At 43.2% G+C, this 19,574-nt stretch overlaps 1 protein-coding gene across 1 annotated transcript in view; it reads left to right on the top strand.

Annotated features, from left to right (window-relative positions):
- The window catches only part of IQGAP1 (IQ motif containing GTPase activating protein 1), a 245,247-nt gene that overhangs the window by 125,080 nt on the left and 100,593 nt on the right, over positions 1-19,574 (top strand). The window contains exons 6-14 of the mRNA XM_073568580.1: positions 234-301; positions 5,700-5,813; positions 8,074-8,252; positions 10,348-10,438; positions 10,784-10,947; positions 13,414-13,498; positions 14,851-15,014; positions 16,538-16,698; positions 18,538-18,662. Of these exons, the coding sequence (XP_073424681.1) occupies positions 234-301; positions 5,700-5,813; positions 8,074-8,252; positions 10,348-10,438; positions 10,784-10,947; positions 13,414-13,498; positions 14,851-15,014; positions 16,538-16,698; positions 18,538-18,662 (1,151 nt within the window). The remainder of the gene's footprint in view (positions 1-233; positions 302-5,699; positions 5,814-8,073; positions 8,253-10,347; positions 10,439-10,783; positions 10,948-13,413; positions 13,499-14,850; positions 15,015-16,537; positions 16,699-18,537; positions 18,663-19,574) is intronic.

The raw sequence follows: 19,574 nt of genomic DNA, 5'->3' as shown, positions 1-19,574 counted from the left end.
GTCGTTGTCATTTTGGGCTTTATGTTAGGAATACTTGTCCTGCTGTTCTGCGTCATTTTACCGAATTTACTACTGTGATTAATTTATCTGGAATTGCGGCAGAGCAATGGAATAAATGTTTGGTCTCTGAAATCTAGATACAACTGAGAAATCTATCGTCTGAATCCTCTGTCGGCACATAAGAAATATCTTTCATACAATCACCAATTGTTTCCGTGACTTCTTTTTTTCAGTCTGTACCTGTTTAAACTAGGCCTCGCCCCGCAGATCCAGGACTTATACGGCAAAGTAGAATTTACAGGTCAGTATTCATGCTTTCTTCATGTTTATTTAGAAATTACCTACATATTCCTTGGCAGTCACGTGGATGTCACCCGTCCTTAAAGGAAGAAGTGTTGTGTATATAAAGAGCTGCTTGTGTAAGGCTGGGCTCACAATTGTGCGTCTGCAGACGGATACATTAAAAGCGGATGCAAGCACGTGTCATACATCAAGCTACCCTGTTTCCCCGAAAATAAGACACCGTCTTATATTAATTTTTGCTCTGAAAGTTGCATCATGTCCTATTTTCGGGGGGGGGGGGGGGGGTGTGTGTGTCTTATTTTCATGTGAAACATTCCAAGCGCGCCCTACCCTTACATAAGCAACGTTCTGTAGCGTAAAACCATTAGTCAGGCACATAGACCGTTCAGCAGAAAAGCAGACAACAAATCAAAGTAACACACTACGGTACGGTACTGTAATTTCCTGACTCCCACACAGGGCCACCAAACATAAAGGCTCTAAAATGGCTCCCACACACTTTCTGGACACTGTACTGCTACTGTAACAATCACCCACAGCAGTTCCTTTACCGTAGCAGCCCCATCATCATTTTGCAGCCCCAGATATTCCCATCATCCCGTTGCAGCCCTCATCATCCCTTTACAGTCCTCAATTCAGCACCCCCATCATTCTATTACAGCCCCCATCATTCTACAGTACAGTATTGCAGCCTCCCATCATCCCTGTTTCCCACTGCAGCCTCCCATCATCCCGGTTTCCCACTGCAGCCTCCCATTATCACAGTATCCCAGTGCAGCCTCCCATGTGTGTACCGTACACACACACACACACTTTCACTTTCTTACTGGTTTCCTCCACGGTGCTGCTTTCAGTGCTTTAGTGGTGCAGGAGCCCTGGGCCAATTACAGCCCAGGAACAATCAGAGGCTATGGATTACGTCAGCTGACCCACGGTTCCTGCGCTGTGATTGGCTCAGGGCTCATGGGCGGAGATCGGCACACAGCTCCGAGGCTGTGATTAACTCCTGCGAACAGCGCGGCTGCAGTGGCGGGCATCGGTGGGCACCGGACAGCGGGAGCGAGACACAACTGCATGCACAGAACAAGGTATGCCTTATTTTCGGGGGGGGGGGGGGGGGGGTGCTCCCCCTAGCATGCCTTACTTTCGGGGGGGCACCCTATTTACGGGGAAACTGTATTTCTGTCCGAATGTCGATGTATATGTTGTCTACATTTATACGTTTAAAAAAAAAACAAAAAAACTTTAAAAAAAAAAAAAAAAAAAATTTGCTATAAAATTGTACAAACGAGAAAACGTATACATGTTATGGTAGTTCAACTGACTTGGTGGTATACTGAGGTAGAAAACGGGGACACTGTTTAAATCTTTGGTTGGTTTATTATATGGTTGTATAAACCAACCAGAAGGGGAAAGTAAACACAGTCCTTCAGGGAAAAACAGGCAAAACAACAAAGAAAGCAAAAATGCTGTACACAGTCCATACGTTTGCAGGGAGCAGTCCACAGGTTCAGTCTTTCCTCCTCAGGACACAAATCACTGGAGAAACCTCTCTCCAGTCCTGTTGACCAAAGACTGTCTCTGGAGCCCAGCTATTTAAGTCCCAGAGCATGTGACTATACACATGACTGTGACATCACTCAGGTCCTGTCAGCCCACGGCAGTGCCGGATCTGCAGGTGGAGATGAGGTGGACTTCCGCCCACCCACTCTATGAATGCCCAGATAAAAACCAGCCCATTTATATAACTTAACTTATTCCTCACAACACCTAGTGTGCTGAAGGAAAATACTCTGGCTTTCACATCACTGACGCCATTAACCCCTTAACGACCGCCGATACGCCTTTAAACGGCGGCAGGTAGGGGTACTTATGCCTCAGCGATGATTTTTAATGGCGCTGAGAAATAAGTGTCGGAAATTCTCCGGGGTCTCGGCTACCGTGGGTAGCGGAAACTCCCAACGTTTTGATTCGGGTTGGTTTTTACAGACCCCAGTACTGCAAAAACAAAAGTCAGATTTCTCATTTAATTTCTCTTTCCTCTGATGTGATCGCACATCAGAGAAGAGAGAAATGGGGTCCCCCGATCTCACCCCGGTACTTCCGGTGTCCATAGACCCTCCTGCAGGCCAATGTGATGTCCCCTGGCGTCTTCCTCCGGGAAGCAAATGGTGGGCGCCTGCCGAGATCTGCTGGCCAGCACCCGGTAACAATAGGAAATTTTTCCTTTTGGTTCATTTTGATCACTGTGATAGACCCTATCAGTGATCAAAATAACAAATATTACATCAAGCCCGCCTTTATCACCACCTTAGTTAGGCAAAAATACAATTAAAAAATGTATTTATTTCCATTTTTCAATTTTTCCGTTAGGGTTGTGGTTAGGGTTATGATTAGGGTAGAGATTAGTGTTAGGGGTGTGTTGGAGTTAGAATTGGGGTTTTCCGCTGTTTAGGTACATCAGGGGGTCTCCAAACGTGACTTGATGCCTGCCAATGATTCCAGCCAATTTTGTGTTCAAAAAGTCAAACAGTTATCCCTTCCTTCTGAGCCCTGCCATGCGCCCAGTTGCCTTTCCCCCACATACCGGGTATTGACGTACAGATTTTATGGTTCATTTTCTCTTGATACGCTTTTGAAATTAAAAAAGTTTTGTTCCAAAGTAAAATTTTTGTGAAAAAAGTGAAATGTTAATTTTTTCCTTCCACATTGCCTTAGTTCTCGTGAATCACCTGAAGGGTTAATAAACTTTTTGAATGTTGTTTTGAACACCTTGAGGGGTACAGTTTTTAGAATGGTGTCACTTTTGGTTATTTTCTGTTATATTGACCCCCCCAAACTCACTTCAAATGTGAGGTGGTCCCTAAAAAATGGTTTTGTTAATTTTGTTGGAAAAATGTGGAATCGCTGGTCAACTTTTAACCCTTATAACGTCCTAACAAAAAAATGATGTCTCCAAAAGTATGCTTATGTAAAGATGACAAGTGGGAAATGTTACTTATTAACTATTTTGTGTGACACTACAACTCTGATTTAAGGGTGCAAAAATTAAAAGTTAGAAAATCTCAAAATTTTTGCCAAATTTATTTTTTTTTTTATCAATAAACGCAAGTCATATTGAAGAAATTTTACCACTAACATGAAGTACAATATGTCATGAAAAAACAATGTCAGAATCACCGGGATCCATGGAAGCGTTCCAGAGTTATAACCTCATAAAGTGACAGTGGCCAGAATTGTAAAAATTGGCTTGGTTAGGAAAGTGAAAATTGGCTCTGTCACTAAGGCGTTAAGCTTAGTGACACATATCTCCCCTCCAGCACTTTACCAGTGACTTTGTCACAATGTGTATATTGTGTGACCTGTACCTCTATGTGTTTGAAAACGAAAGGTCTTTCATATCTTTTTTGTTTTTTTTGGAGGGGACAAAAAAAATGGTCAACTGCGTTTTTGTGCATAAAAAAGCATAATACAACATCCATAAACCTGACCAAACATAGTGGAATCCATTCTATGGATATGGTGCTGTTTACATGTCGTAAATGCAGTTTTCCGCCATGAAGACAGATACTGTACGTCCAGCGAAGGACACTGTATAAATATGAGCCTAGCCTTTCATGTCCTGGGAGCCGACTGCTATTTTCTTATTTTATTGTTCGTTTCTATACCACTGTTTCAAAACAGTCCATGACATGAAGGCTTTATTTGTTCTTGCTGTTTTGGGTGGCACGGGCCATAATCTGTTACAGCAGGTAAAGGCGACTACTTTTACAAGTTTGTGTGAAGCGCTGGAAAAAGTGACTTGCACCTGCAAATCTGCCCAGCACAAGGTGACAGGAGCACACTATATAATCATAGACATATGTAAATACATATAGCACATTACAGTCTAGATATAACAGGCTTCAGCTCTTGTGACTAATGAGCCACTCTTAGTAATGGCTGTTTGTGCCGTATATTCTTTGCACCTTTCCTTATCTGTCGGCAGATAATGTTTTGCTTGTTATGTAAAGGTTTGGATTTAAACCTCTTAATGGTTAAACTTTCTAACATCTTAACAAAATAAAAGGACACTTGACAAGTGGTGTAAATGTAGATATAATTTAAATGTTATTTATTAAAGTGAATCTGTCACCTAACCTGAGAGCAGCGTGATGTTTAGGCAGAGACCCTGATTCCAGCGACGTGTCACTGACTGGGCCACTTAGTGTCGTTTTGCTAAAATCACAATTTTTATCAGCAGATTGTCCCTAGAGTACTAGTAAACCTGCTGCCATGCTATGATGCCTCTGTAATCATGAGCTGTGTATAACCCTGTCCCCATCAGTGATTGGCAGCTTTTGGTACATGGACAGAGAGCTGCCAGTCGGTGGTGTGGGCAGAGTTTTACAGAGGCCAACACCAGACAACTACTAGGACTGCCGCAGAAAAAAATGATGTTATTAAAATGACAGCAAGCAGCCCAGTAAGTGATACATCACTATAATCAGGGTGTTTGCCCCTACATTATACTTCTCTCAGACGGAGTAGCAAAAACTTGGTGACAGATTCCCTTAGACTTTTTGGTGTGTTAAGACTATCTGGATTAAAGGTATAAACATTCAAAGTCACAAAAAAACTTCTGACCAAACAATTACATAATTGTAAAACAATAAACTAGGATAGTATTCGCCCTCCTCGGCTCAGGCGCCGGCTTCATGCCTCTGCGACGGTCATTATATTTTGGTTGTAGCCGTGACGCCATCAGTACACTGCACATCACTGCTGCAACCAGTCACTGAGCTATGCGGCTTGTACCGTCTACATCAGCAGAGCTTAATGATTGTCTGCAGCGGCTGTGATGTGCCCTTTAGTCGTCATATCACCACTGCTACCAAAACACAGAGATCGGAGAGTGTGCGGGGCCCAAGGAGCGGCAAGTGTTTGCTGCCCTACACAAGCAGGCAATGGTGTGACAATGGAAAACCCCTTTAATATTACCCTCAAAATCTCACATTGTTAAAATCACTTGTTTGAGGGACGGCTCTTTTCTTTTTTCTTCATTTTCCCCAGAAATGTGTCCTTTGTGTAATGTCTTAATAATTGTAAATTAATGTTTGTAAATATGATTTTCATACAAGTGACACAGTTTATGGTGTGGCCAATACTGCCTATAATCCATGCTATAGCCCGAGCTGGCATGATTTATTGGGAAAAAATAACTCGAGACTTTGTGCCCGACATGTGGATATGATGGTGACAATGCATTACTTTGAGATCAGTAGGCAATGCGTATTTAAGCGGGTGCGGAAATGAATTTGCTTCATAATATTTTTACGCTGTTGCTTTAGATTATTAATGTAACATAATATTTTTTGAAGTAGTAGTCATGATGGGCTTTTTTCCTGTGTTTCCAGCGGAAGAGATTGATATCATGAAGAGTGAGCTGGAGAAATACGGGATCCAGATGCCTGCATTCAGTAAGATTGGAGGAATCTTGGCCAGTGAGCTGTCTGTAGACGAAGCTGCATGTGAGTACAGGCTATGCTGGGATTGCTGGGCAGTGTGGCTATCGTTCTCCTATAGAAAGCCGTTTTCCGTTAAAGGGTTTAACTGGGTCTGTAAAAGCAATAGCCCATCCGACTGGTGGCATGATATGACTGCAGATTGATAGACTTTTATGGATTGGCGGCGTGGTAGGCTTTTATGGATCAGTGCTTGTTTTCAGGCTACAGTAAACGATGAGCACTGAGCGGTGTACACTAGACTAGTGCACATAGGCTGCCATTGTTCTTGTCAATTTACACAGGACTATGCACAACCAAGAAGGATCATCTTTTACATTGCACAAAGGAACATATATCCTTTTAAGGATGTTTGATAAGTGGTGGTTCAATCTTCATCTCGGGGTCCGTTATATCCTCTTCATATGGGCAGAGAGAAGGATTGGGTGCATTGGATTTCCTACAAACAATCCGTTTGTTCTATAGGACATTAGTCGCCAGGGAAGTCTGGTAGCCGTGCTATCCTAGAGGACATGGGGCCTTTGGTAGGGCTGAGCGTTCATGTGTATGAGGGACTCGAGAGTGAAAGCTATATGCATAAAGGACCAAATTTGGCCTTCTACAAAAAAATCTGAGCAGTTTCTCCAGTACAGTACATTGGTGTAGATGGCAGTTCCTGACTATCATTATGCACAATTAACTTTTTGTTAGTCTTCGATGAGTCAATTATGCCATTTTGAGCAGATGTAGATTGCTTCATTGCCCTATAGATGCTGGAATATAGCAATGTATTTGGTGTTTCCCAAACAAGAAGAGTCTGAAGGTGCCTGTACACCCTACACGCCTGTACCACCCAACATGTTGCTTGGCCAAGCACGGATATGCTTTCATTGGGGAGAGGAGAATGGGCAGCCACCGGGCACTTTATCTCCCCATACAACAAATTGATCTGGCATGGAAATGGAACATGCTTGAGCCTCCTCTTCCCCGACAACATTTGTCTCTGGAGAGTCAGGCGACCCCATAAACATAATTTTCGCTGGAACGACCAACAACCTATCAGACAAGGCATCTTTAGATGTATTTCATCCAAATTCATGAATTTCATCCAGACTGGCTGATTATCTGATGGGCATGGGGGGTCGGTTTTCCGCCTTATGGAACATAAGGATGAAAGGAGGATCGGACATGGTTGGAGATCAGTGTGCCCAAGCCTTTATTCTAGTGGGAGAAACGTTGCTTATTGCCCTCTTCCTATTGAGAAAACAGGCCGAGGAGTTGGGATGAATAGCTATAGACTGAAGGAGCAACTGGCTGATGACCATCTAAGCGGTGTGGCATCGTAACGCTGTACGACATCCATCTTTGCTAGGGCATCCCTCAAAGCACTGTGCTCTCAGTTGTGGTACCATAACTGTTTAAAGAGAGTCAATATGTGAAAAAAGTTTAGTGCTTTTAGGGTTTCCTTTTAAATGTCTGCTTTACTTTCAGGAGCATATTAATGCAGAGTACATCTGGTTCTCCTGTAATTATGCCACCATCAGCTGTAATGAGGCTTAATAACCGCCGTGCCGTTTTGCTTGAAAGGTTCTGAGCACTCTGATGTTGGTAAAATATCAATTTCCCAGAGACTCTGTTCCCAATTCTGCTACTTTTATCTAGTTAGAAGCTGTTTCCTGGCAGAAATGATCTGTGTTAAGTGTATAAATGACTTTGGGCACACTGGGCCAGTTGCCAATTCTCCCCATTAAGTTCTTCTAGCAGTCGATCACGGATTTCATGGCTTGATAACAACTGCAACTTCCCAACACAATAGACCTTTAAGGGCCCCATAATGTTAAAAATATATTTGATTGTCTGTAGAAGAATGGGCAAGTGCATAGACATTACATCAAAATAAAAACAACCTACATGTGCCCAGTAAGATGTGATATTACCACTTGGGTATTGCCAGTGCTGTGCGTCCTCTTGGCATCATGCCACGCATGCCCCCGCTGCTCCAGTGAAGCTTTTATCCTTCTTTAGGCCATGTTTTGTGTAGGGACCGGATCTAATCTATGCATTTTGGAATTTTTTCTGACACTTAATAAAGCCTTCCTGAGAACTTCACTGATTGGCACCATCTCTTGATGTGTGGGGACTGTCAGGTTAGACATTTGGCTATCTGCGGGGTAGCGCTCACTCGTCTTGCTGCCTGGCTCGCCAGGAGTTGTAATACCTGGCTGGAGAAGATCAATATTGAAGAGCGGATTTTGAAGTTCTGTTTAATCTCTCTGGTATTTTGCAGTGCATGCGGCTGTAATTGCCATCAATGAAGCAGTGGACCGGGGCGTTCCTGCAGAAACGTTCACCGCACTGAGGAATCCAAATGCCATGCTAGTAAATCTTAATGAGCCCCTTTCTACTGTCTATCAAAACACCCTCTACCAAGCCAAGCAACGTAAAATGGAGAATGCCAAGAAACGGGTGAGTCATTACTTCCACAAATCTATAAACTTCCACTATCACGATCCTTTGCTGCATTTTGGAGAACATATCCAAGCCTCTATTTTCCGCATATGCTGGAAATATATCCATTTTTATTTTTGTATTTATGCCTTCATTTTTAACATTTTGTGGTTTTAATACATGTGAATGTCTTGATGAATGAACACTCATATCTGTATATATGTGATAAAATAATAAGCGATCCAATGCTCACTGTTTAAACCACAGCTGCTCCACTTCTCGTTTTTATTTTGTAGGCAGCTGGTCAGATGATCAGCGTGGCAGATCGCATGTCGTGTCAATGCCGAGGCCAGTTAGTTACCTGGGTGCCACGTGATCAGTTGCCCTAAAGGTAACGGAGATCGGCAGGGACTGGAGTGCCAGCTTCTTACAGGGGCGGTTTTATTTCAGCTCCTGCCCTTTAAAAAAAAAAAAAAAAAAATTACATATGTTATTTTTTAAGGTAGTCCATGAAATAAACCGGAAATAATCACCCCTGTCCCTGCCAATCTCCGTTACCTTTAGGGCATGTCGCCAGCCACTTTAATGCTGGATATACATATGAGATTAAAGTTGAGCAAGCTCACAGATTTAAGCATGATCCGTTTATAATCTACAGGTTTTAGAGGTGGTATCTGACTGTTCCCATCAGTGATGGAAGTATTACTGTAGCTATCTTGGATGTCCTGCAGGAGATGAGCTTGTACCTCAGTCAGAAGCAGTGAGAAAATCATACAGGCTCCTCTGGAGCAAGAGCTGACTGCTGAATGAGCCCTCGCCTCCGAGGCATCTCTGTGCGGCCCCCTGTTGTGTGCTGGTAATGTGCAGTTTAGAGTCATTTCCGCCTCTACCTTTCATGACCCGGATAGGAGCAGCTTCTTCTAGGTGTTGGCTGCCAGAGCTGCTGTATGCAGAAGTCTGTTGGAAGTGAATGGGAGATACAGGAACAGTGAGCGCTGCTGTTGGCATTAACCCCTGAATTATATAACCTGCATAGTTCATTTTTCTTTAATGTTTCCATAACCCCCATTCATTTCTATGGGAGATACCCAAACAAAATAACGCAGCTGCGCTCATAAGTTTTCTTAGCCCCACCTCTGGTAGCCGACACCTACAAGCACTTATTCCCATCTCAGCCATGAAAGGCACAGATGGGAATGACCCTTTAAAACTTTGGTTCACCTTTGATGATCAGATTCTCTGCGGCTGCTCTCCCTGACATTGTGGTCCCCAACCTTTCTTACCTGGGGAGCCACATTTTGCTCTGAGAGATGATCGCGAGCCTCATCCTGTGCCACCTCCCCTGTCCCCATAGTCACAACTCCCAGAGCCCAACCGTTACTAGTATAATGACAGCGAATGCTTCTCCACAAAAAAGCTCACAGACACCTTGTGTCACTGTCCTAATACTTGTATCCAGAGCTTTCCACCTAACCCTGTGCGATATTCTCACACCAAGCACACTCGCCGCACTATTGCATCCAGCTACAAGCTCCTCCATCTCTATCTTCCCATATTTATGTCTCCTTCTTCTGCCAGTATATGCTGCACACCCAGTCCTGCTCAGGGCTACTCACAAGAGTCACCACTTGGAGACCTTCTCTTTATAGCCGTTTCCTATCCCTGGTGCTAATGCACCAAGCTGACAGACTGCTCCGAGTCACACATGGTGGGCCCAAGAGCCACAGGTGGGACCTCTGGTCTAGAGAATGGTCTTGTAATAAAGGAACACACAGAAATCTCCTTCCGTTTGTAGAAATCATACTACAGTACTGTCTTCTGTTTTCCATCACCCTTACCCATAGAAACATGCAGTCTGCAGCATACTTTCTTTTTTAACCATATATCGAAATAATGTAATATACAGCACTATTTCATCTGTGTAAATTAAAAGAGGACGCAAAAAAGGGTGTATGAATAAAAAAAAATCCACCCAAAAACCACATAAATTCTTGTAGTTTTGTACAAGAGTGTTTCCATGAATAGTTGGTCTGACTGTATTTGAGCATTTGTCATGTTGTTGCTGACGGCGTGTAAGATTAATGGCAATCTCCTGCTTTTTTTTTTTAATCAGATCACTTCTGAGAATGAGGGAGGAGAACGCGATGTGTATGAAGAACTGCTAACTCAGGCTGAAATACAGGGCAACGTCAACAAAGTGAATTGTGAGTGTCTCATTTACTTGTGACTGGCCAGGACACACATCCTGCACCGGTCCCTGTATCCGGTGTATGGCCGGCAACTTTTACCAGACGATACCCAGTACTTCTACAATAACGATGGGGTGATCCATGTTTGTCAAACCATTGTCTCCATCTCCATCATGCACGGTGCTAGTCCTGATATTTGGGTAAAGCGAGAAAATGTGAGCGGCTGGCAGATCTTGGGTAGAAATATCGGATGGGTAAAATCCAGTAGTCTGAAATCTGCTAACAGGGGGACACTAGCTCTAGAACGATTATATATGAAGTATATTCCCTGATGTCTCTTCTGCTTTTCTCTTTGTTTAGTAAAATCCGCCGTAGAAAGGGTTGACCAAGCTCTGGAGAGCGGCAGCCCACCGGTGTTGTACGAGGCTCTGGGCAATCAGGCGCTGGCACTAAGAACATTGCAGAGAGACAATTCTGAATGGTACTTTAGTCAGCTGCAGAATGACAAGCAGCAGAAGCTGGAGGTGAGTTGTCTTCTCATCTGAGTAGATATAGTATATTATTATTTTATATAAGCCCTGCCGATCAGTATCATAACTTTGCAGTGACATTGAGGGTCTTGTTTGTCCTAGTGTGGTCTTCTCCAGCTGCGCAGTAGGAACCTGCATTGAATGGGTTGCCCAGGTTTGGCACAAAAGTCTGCAGTCACTCTATATGACTGAAGACTTGTGAATTCTCTCAGGTGCGTGAATCAGGTGGTTACGTGACTGCAAGTATTTCCATTACTTCCAGCCACATTTCGATTAGACGTGTGTGACCTCGCTCAATTCACTTGCATTGAGCAAAGATGCGCAGTGCGCACGTCTAGTTGGAATGTGCCTTGGAGTATGCATATCACACACTTGCGGTCACATGACCCCTGGCTCTCAGCACCGGAAAATCCTGACAGTGCGCACTGTGAGGATTAAAAAGTCTGCATTAGCAAATAACTGCAGACTTTTGTGCCAAACCTTGACAATACGCCTTTAAGTTTATTAATTTGCTTTAGTTACATAATTTGAAAATAAGCAAGTTTGCAATTGACCGCTGTTGTGTGCAGTAGCTACATTTCAGTACAGGGGTTAACTCCTAACATACAAGTCAGATCTCTAGCCCATTGATTTCTATACAGTAGTTACCTGCTCACCACCCTCCCCATCCCTCTTCGTTCCTGACGAGGCTCTTATCAGTCCTGTAGAATTACATATTTAATTAGCAGAGGGGTCTATAATGCTCCCCCTTTAAGGACTTTCTATGAAAAGTCTGGTCTGTTACAGGTTGTGGGAGCCTTGCATGCAGAATGGGAATCACACGGCCCTCTGTGTTTTATAGAATAAGCTATTGGTGATAAAAGGACAGGAGTTAGTTAGTATATGAATTGTGAGAACTGGGGCTTGGATTATGCGAAGGTGGATAAAGGGGTCCTGCCATCTCAATGTGCGATGGTTAGGACGACAGAAACAGCCAGTCAGGCGCATTGTATCCGTAACTCCCATAAAAGTCAATCTGAGCTCTGAAGCATGGAGGCACTGACGTAGAGGATGGACAGAAAGATAATCCAGTTCATAGCACTAAGAAAGTCTGTGTGTAATATGGACATGCTTTGCCCTCCGGACCTCTTACATGTGTTTATCCATAAGCGATTGTGGGTGGGTCAGGAGAGGAGGCATCAGACTGTTGTGTTCCCGCTTTGTCCTCTGTCTATGAAGACATTCATGACCCAAAGTCATATTGTGTCACCCTTACGCCTGGTGTTTTTGCAGCCGCCTTTTCATGCGGGAGCCTTTGATGACTCAGTCCTTAGCACGTCACGCTGTTGTCAGCAGAAAATGAATTGCGGTTTTTACTTGGCCAAGCGTGCCCGTTTCTTCCTGAACCTTTATGCTGGCTGGGTGTGGATGTGCCTACATGCCCACAAGCACATGTATAGCTCCTGTATGTACCGGCATTTATAAATAGACGGCAGTACAAAAGACGCTCTGTGCGGAGCCTGGAATCTAGGTGTGTATGGGAAGGGAGCCCACAAAACATTTGTGTCGTCTGTTAACCCCTCGTCAGCAAGATTCATAGCGGTCCAAACCTCACAATGTGCCATCGTTTGTATACATGATGCAAGTGGGTACTTGCAATCAATGACTTGATGACTTTCTATATTCAGTGCATGTGTAAAGTGTTTGTGTGTGTGTGTGTGTGTGTGTGTGTGTGTGTATATATATATATATATATATATATATATATATATATATATATATATATATAAAAATAATCATATTCCGCAGCGCTTTACAGTTTACACACATTATCATCACTGTACCCGATGGGGCTCACAATTATTTCACCCACGACAGAGTTCTCTCATGGCTGTTGCTCCACGCTGCAGACATCCACTCTCTCCTATGGGACTCTCAGACGCTGACAGCACGTGTGAAGTGGCTGGGTGTAATGTGTTGTGTTCACTGTCTAGCGAGTGATCCCCTACTTAGATGACAGCGCTACCTCACTATATATATATATGTACATTGTAGATGTATTAATTCAGCAACTTTCTGTGCACTTGTATATTAGCAGCATAGGCTTGCAGCTGCTGGGAGTGGTAGTTTTGCAATAGTTGAGGGCCGGGGCTTGCCGATTGCTGCCCTGGTGGACAACTTCCAGGCTCGCTGCATGCCTAAGGTTAATGAAATTGGGCAATGTGATTAGCATTTACTTAATAAATAAAGGTTTTGTTTTTTTTTCTGGAAACTGCTGAAAACTGTACACATTTCTCAGACATGCTAGGGCACATTCAGTGCATATGCCATAAAGACTCACTATATGAATGAAGGTTTTCCAGTTTCTAATATCATGCAGCTGCACTTTGCTGTATGTAACCTGTACTAATAGGCATGTTTTATTCTAGTGTATCCCAGGCTTAGTTACATGTACTGATGTGTCCCATGAATTCCCTACAGAACGGCTCCCCTGGCCCCCTACAGAAGGAGGAGCTGCAGGCTGGAGTGGACACTGCCAATGGATTAGCACAGCAGCTGCAGAGGAGTAGGTATCAGTAACACAGTGTGGTAGTGTGTGATGGTGGGAGCCAGGTAAGGGCATGAATGAGTCAGCCTAATGGATGCTCCCGGCCCCCTGTGCAGAGTGCACTCATGGCAATGCTCCAGGTACTCCATAGAAGCACTAGATGGAAGTAATGCATTCTTGTTCCATCTGCCCTGCCTCTTATCTAGAAGAGGCCGCCATTACTGTAATTGCTGATGGTGCACACAATGCAGCCTGTTCATAGTGGATGTAATAATATCTGTGCAAACTTTGCAGCCCTTAAACCCCAGACCCATGTAGCTGCAGTCATTTTTGTCAATGCAAAGCCAAAATAAAAAGTTGTGCGGAAAATTGTTCATTTGTATTTAAAGAGAAATGTTGTCGCCAGCAGATATTTTTCTCATTTTCTTTGTATATGGCTGTATCTACATGCATTGGCCGACCATGGCAGTTTAAATGACCACCGATCAGCTATATGAAAGGCGATCGATGGTTGTTCAGACTGGCGGACTGCACTTTTAGGCACCACAGAGAACGATCATTAGTGCCATTGTTCAGTGCTCATAGAACATCATGTTCTCGGCAGCACATGTCCTGTTTACAGAAGGCGATGTGCTGCTGAGGGGGAAGGATAAGCAAGCTTAAATGATTGTTTTGCTTGTTCATCGGCTGATTTGCAGCCTGTTTATACAGGTCCATAATTGGTACATGAGCGCATTCAATGTCACAAATGTCCAGCAAAGTACTGTGTACTAGCTATGTTGTTGGGCTGGATTGCTATTCAATTTAGAAGACTTTACAGGTCAAGTTTCAAGAAAATATGGGTCCATGTACAACATGTAATGGGCAACATATTGGGAATCAAAGGAATTGTTGTGTCATCTCCATGTTTTCTGCTGGAGAAAAAAGTCACACAACAGTAACAGGAATTCCAGCATGGTCAAAATTTTTACGAGTCATCCCCCAAGTTTTCCTCCTAAAATCCATTTATTAACAGCTGTGCTTTGTAAGCGCATTATCATCATAATGTAGTGACATCATTTCTAACGTTTAACTTCAAGTGGTGACATCAGCATTCCAGGATAAGGACTCCATCAGACCAGCATGCTTTTGGTCTGTGTGCTGTCCATGTCCATGACAGACCGTGCATGTACAGAGAACAGACTAATGTGAATAGGGCAGTTCAGATGACTGCAGCAGACACCAGGCTGATCCGCACATTAAACTCAATGGGTGTGTAAAAATGAATGCAATGAATCTATTGCTATTATTGACATAAGACTTATATATTTTATGTATTTTATATATTGACATATATGGCCTTGTAAAATGTTGTAATTGTTTTTTTACAGGGCAGGTTGCAGTGGTCCGGATTAATAATGCCATCAGAAAGAGGGTGGCTGAGGAGACTGTACAGGAGTTGATGAACCCCGATGCACAGCTGCCGGAGGTCTTCCCATTTGCAGAAGACCTTTATCAGCGAGAGCTCGCCACATTACAGCAGCAGAGCCCAGAGGTAAATGCCAGATTGTGACTGAGCAGAAATGTTTCAAGGATCCATTGGGATTTAGTTATTAATAGGAATGTAATATTTCCTCGGAGAACTGCAGGCAGTACATTGTACAAATGAAAAATACAGAAATGCTTTATTTTCATGATTAAAGGACTGGAAAAGGTAAATTAAGGATCGTCTGGATATACTGTTTATATGTCCTACTGCTCAAAGGCTGAACATAATTCACTTCTCCACATTTCATCAGTTCATACTTCTACGTGCTTCACCCTTCTTGGATTCCATATATACTGTATAGCATAGGAGTGGGTGAATTAACCCTATATGCTATGATAACGCCACTGCTAGGCTTTTCAAGAGGACCTGTCACCAGGTCAACTGTCCAGAATTAGCGCTTACCATATATTATTCCCTTTGTTTCCCTAATTATTCTGTTTTTGTTTTTGTTTTTAATTAATCCAACATACAGTTCCAGAAATATGGGCCTTTTTATTTAGTGCAAATTTTTATTGTCTTTGCCAAGTGGTGGTGCTCACAGGCTCTCTGGGGGCGTGCATTACCCTGTGAGCAAATCCCCTTTGCAAAACACCATAAACATTTTCACGTAATAAAAAGGCCCATATCTCTTGAATCAGATGTTGGCTTTAAAAAATAAATGGAAATTTTATGGGAATAGTCGTGTAGCATAGCTTGCAAGGACAGGGTTAAATCCCAGCTCAGCAGGGTCTTGATTAGATAGACCTGTAGAGTTTTGCTAAGAACCAGGAAATAGCTTCATTGAGTGGCAGTCTTCTGAGGGAGTGTCACTCTGCTAGATGTTGAGCATAGTTGAATGTGCTACTAGTGAGTGACCAGCCAAAATGTGAGCTGTAGCTGAGAGAACGAGACATGTCAGGGTGTCACTCTGAATGGAGACTGTGCTAAGCAGTCTGTTGGTGAGAGCTGCAGAGAGCCGTTTGGTAGCTGCAGCCTGTTCAGTGTGAACTGTGCCCAGAGTTGAACACTTCTGTTTGGCACTGGAAGCTGCTGAGCTCAGGCTGAAGAGGATACCACAAATGATGGGATCATGCCTTTTCTGTCTATGAAGTCTTCTCTGGGAAAAAGGACTGTAACCTGTTTGGGTGAGCCTTCACTGACATATGTGATCGTGATTAAATGCATAGGCCGTGTGCAGAGATCTGCAGGTATCAGTGGGTGCCATGGACAATAGCATTTGGACAAGGCTAGGGATTTATGATTGAATTTGTTTTAGTGCTGTGCAACCTGTGGAAAGTAGTAAAAGCTGCATTGCCTGTGTGAACGCTACCTAAGGCCTAATGCCTACCAGAGAGACTGAATCCCTACAGTGGGAATAAAATAAGAGCAGCTGGCCACTTTTGACCTGGCGACAAGTTCTTCTTAAGGACTCCTCATTCAGCCATAAAAATGTACACTATGCAGGGTAACACTGATTTATACTTTATTTATTCTTCTACTTTAATACTGATTCCAATTAGTGAACTGATCTGAGACCTCGCTTTTGACAGGGAAACCTCACTCATCCGGAGCTCTCAGTTGCTGTGGAGATGTTGTCCTCCGTGGCTCTCATTAACAGGGCTTTAGATACTGGAGATGTCAACAGTGTGTGCAAGCAGCTGACCTACCAAGTCACCGGCCTGATGGACGTGGAGGATGAAAACCTGCAGAGGTTTGTAAAGTGAATTCATCTTCACTAGAGAATTTCTAGGGAAAGAGCTTTTATCAACCACCACTAAGGCTATGTGCACACGCTGCGGATCCGCTGCGGTTTTGGCCCTGCGGAACCGCAGCAGTTCCGCAGACATGGTACAGTACCATGTAACCCTATGGGTTTTCAAAACCGCAGTGCTCACGCTGCGTTTTTTTCCGCGCAGTTTTGCTGCGGTTTATAAACCGCAGCATGTCAATTGTTTCTGCGGATTCCGCTGCGGTTTCACACCTTTAACATAGTAGAGGTGTTAAACCGCAGGGCAAAACCGCAGGTCACTTTACCTGCGGTTCTGTGGGGAAAAACCCGCAGGTGATTCCGCAGTGTGTGCACATAGCCTTAGTCATCCTGTTACATTCAGATTGCTTTTCACTGAAGATTTGTTACGTCATTTAATTCAGTGCTAATAACGGGGAACATGGCCTGTTATGTGGCATTTAATGCAGCACTTTATTACACGGTTTTACCTCTGTATTTTCACTCTTATGCATGAGGCCTGTGGGTGCTTACACCTGAGCTTATTTTTTTCTCAATACTACGTCCACGTTTTTCAGTAGGGTAATATGTAGGTACTCAGATTATAGCTACAAAACACAGGCATATTTTAAAAAGCTTCCATTTTGCATGAAAAGACTATTAAAGTATTGCAAAGTGCTAATCATCTGTATGCCATGGGTATTTCACCCTTATCTGAAAGAGTGTTTCCTATTTTTGTACCTAGAGACTCAGCCCATTAGTGATGTAAATTCTGTAATATGGTTCGCGATACCATTTCATTGCACATTTTATATAGATTCAAATTGCCTCTTCAGAGAGGATGAGGACTAGAACTCTAGTGCCACTTATTGGAAATAGCAATCCTAAACATCAATGTCGACCCTTTAACGAGCCTTTCCACAGGAATTAGGATAAAAGCCAAACCTGAATCTCAATGGCAGACACTTGTTTCAGGCTGTTTCCCGTCCTCAGTGCAAAGCATGAAATCTGATTTGGCTGTATAAGAGGCCTCTGTCTAGAGTCTAGGGAGAGAGACATGCCAGTATAAGGAGACTTAGGCCATTATAGACACAGGCCTTACCAGTAGGTTTAATTAAGTAGTCGAGTACTGAAGATATTCATCCATTGTTGCATCACATAAAATACATATTTACCAATACTCTTATCTGTAGGAATGATGATTTTTCTTACTGTCCAATCAATTATGTTTGATGGCAGACAATACGTTTCTGTTTTAGAGAACTAAAGCAGCCAGTAATAATTACGTATGCTTGGAAACAAATTAATCGTGATGAATATTGCTACATGTAAACAGAATAACATTCAGTCCCTCTAGATTAAGGGTACTATTACACATAGCAATGCACCAGCGATCCCGACAACGATATGGATCGCTGGTGCATCGCTAAGTGGTCGCTAGTGAGCTGCCACACAGGCAGATCTCACCAGCGACATCGCAGGGGTCGGGGGGTCGCTACTTACCTGTCAGACGAGGCGATCCTGACGTCCTCCCGCCCGCATCCACGCGTCGCTCATCGTCACAGCAGGAAGCGCCGCAGGAGCTGACGACGAGAAATGGTCCAGGACCTTCTCGCGCGACCAGCGATAACCAGCGGGGGAGCCGGTCGGAGGTAAGTATCACATGTAGCGATATCGCTAGCAATATTGCTGCTACGTCACAAAATCGGTGACTTTACAGCGATATTGCTAGCTATATCGCAGTGTGTAACGGGGGCTTAAGGTATATACTACCCTGAGTGCACACACTGCTATCCATTGAACTGATTATTTTTTTGTTGACAGGTACGTTGATGAATTGATGAAATTGAAACAACAGGCCCGGGAAGAAGGGAATGAGTTTATAACATGGAACGATATCCAGGGATGTATACACCAGGTTAATAACACTGTACATGAGGAGCACGCCAGTAAGTTGTCATGATAGTTACTGGAAACCATCGTAACAGACTCTTGGCTATTCTATTGTGAACCTGCAGTCAAAAGAAATGACATGATGGAGGTTTCTGAGACACTGCAGTGTGTAGGTGATTTGTCATGAAATGAAAAGACTGCCTCTTCTTGGTCCAAGTAGCTCTATCTCTATGCTTTTCCACATTTCATCTAATAAATAATGGAGAAATGGGGCCCATGTAAGCCTGATTTTGGCAGGAATGGCCAACTATCTTAAATATTTGATGTACTCCCAATATTTCCTTGGAACAGAAGGAAAAGGCATCTTGAATTCCACGCTCCATACTTTTATTCTCAGAGTAGATAAGCCGTCATCAGACATCTTTAGCAGCTGAACTGAGCCTCAACGCATGTGTATGAGAGAAGCGAAAGGAATAGCTGACAGCCAAATGTTCACCTGGCAGATATTGGGTACCTTTTTAAAGTTTTGATCTATTTGGGCTTTCAAAATTTCACACCTTACTCTGAGTTTAAGATGATGTCTTGGTTAGATGCATGACACTAAATTCCGGCTAGATCTCTCATACACCTCTTTATCTGTGTACGTAGAAAATAAATGTTTCAGTGGTCTTGCATAAATGTGTTTATATATTATAGTCCCATTACACCACATAAGTTGCAATAACTTCAATGGCAACTGTACGTTCAACAAACTTTGTATAATTCAACAGTGGAAGCAAGTGTGAGAAACTTTGTAAGATATCTTAACAAAGAAACATGCTGCTATATCCACTTGAGAGCCATTTCTAATCCTTCTCTCTGCCTCCTTAACTGGTCCACTCTGGGAAAAAAAAACAGTTCAGTGACATCATTCTTAATACAAGATGGATTACCAGCAAAGTAAGTTGTCAGGTTACACCTCCTATTAT

This window comes from Dendrobates tinctorius, unplaced genomic scaffold, assembly GCF_039654945.1.
Source record: "Dendrobates tinctorius isolate UK_male_01 unplaced genomic scaffold, ASM3965494v1 ptg000022l, whole genome shotgun sequence".
In the NCBI taxonomy this organism is placed as follows: domain Eukaryota; kingdom Metazoa; phylum Chordata; class Amphibia; order Anura; family Dendrobatidae; genus Dendrobates; species Dendrobates tinctorius.
This window is presented reverse-complemented; position numbering and strand designations above follow the sequence as displayed.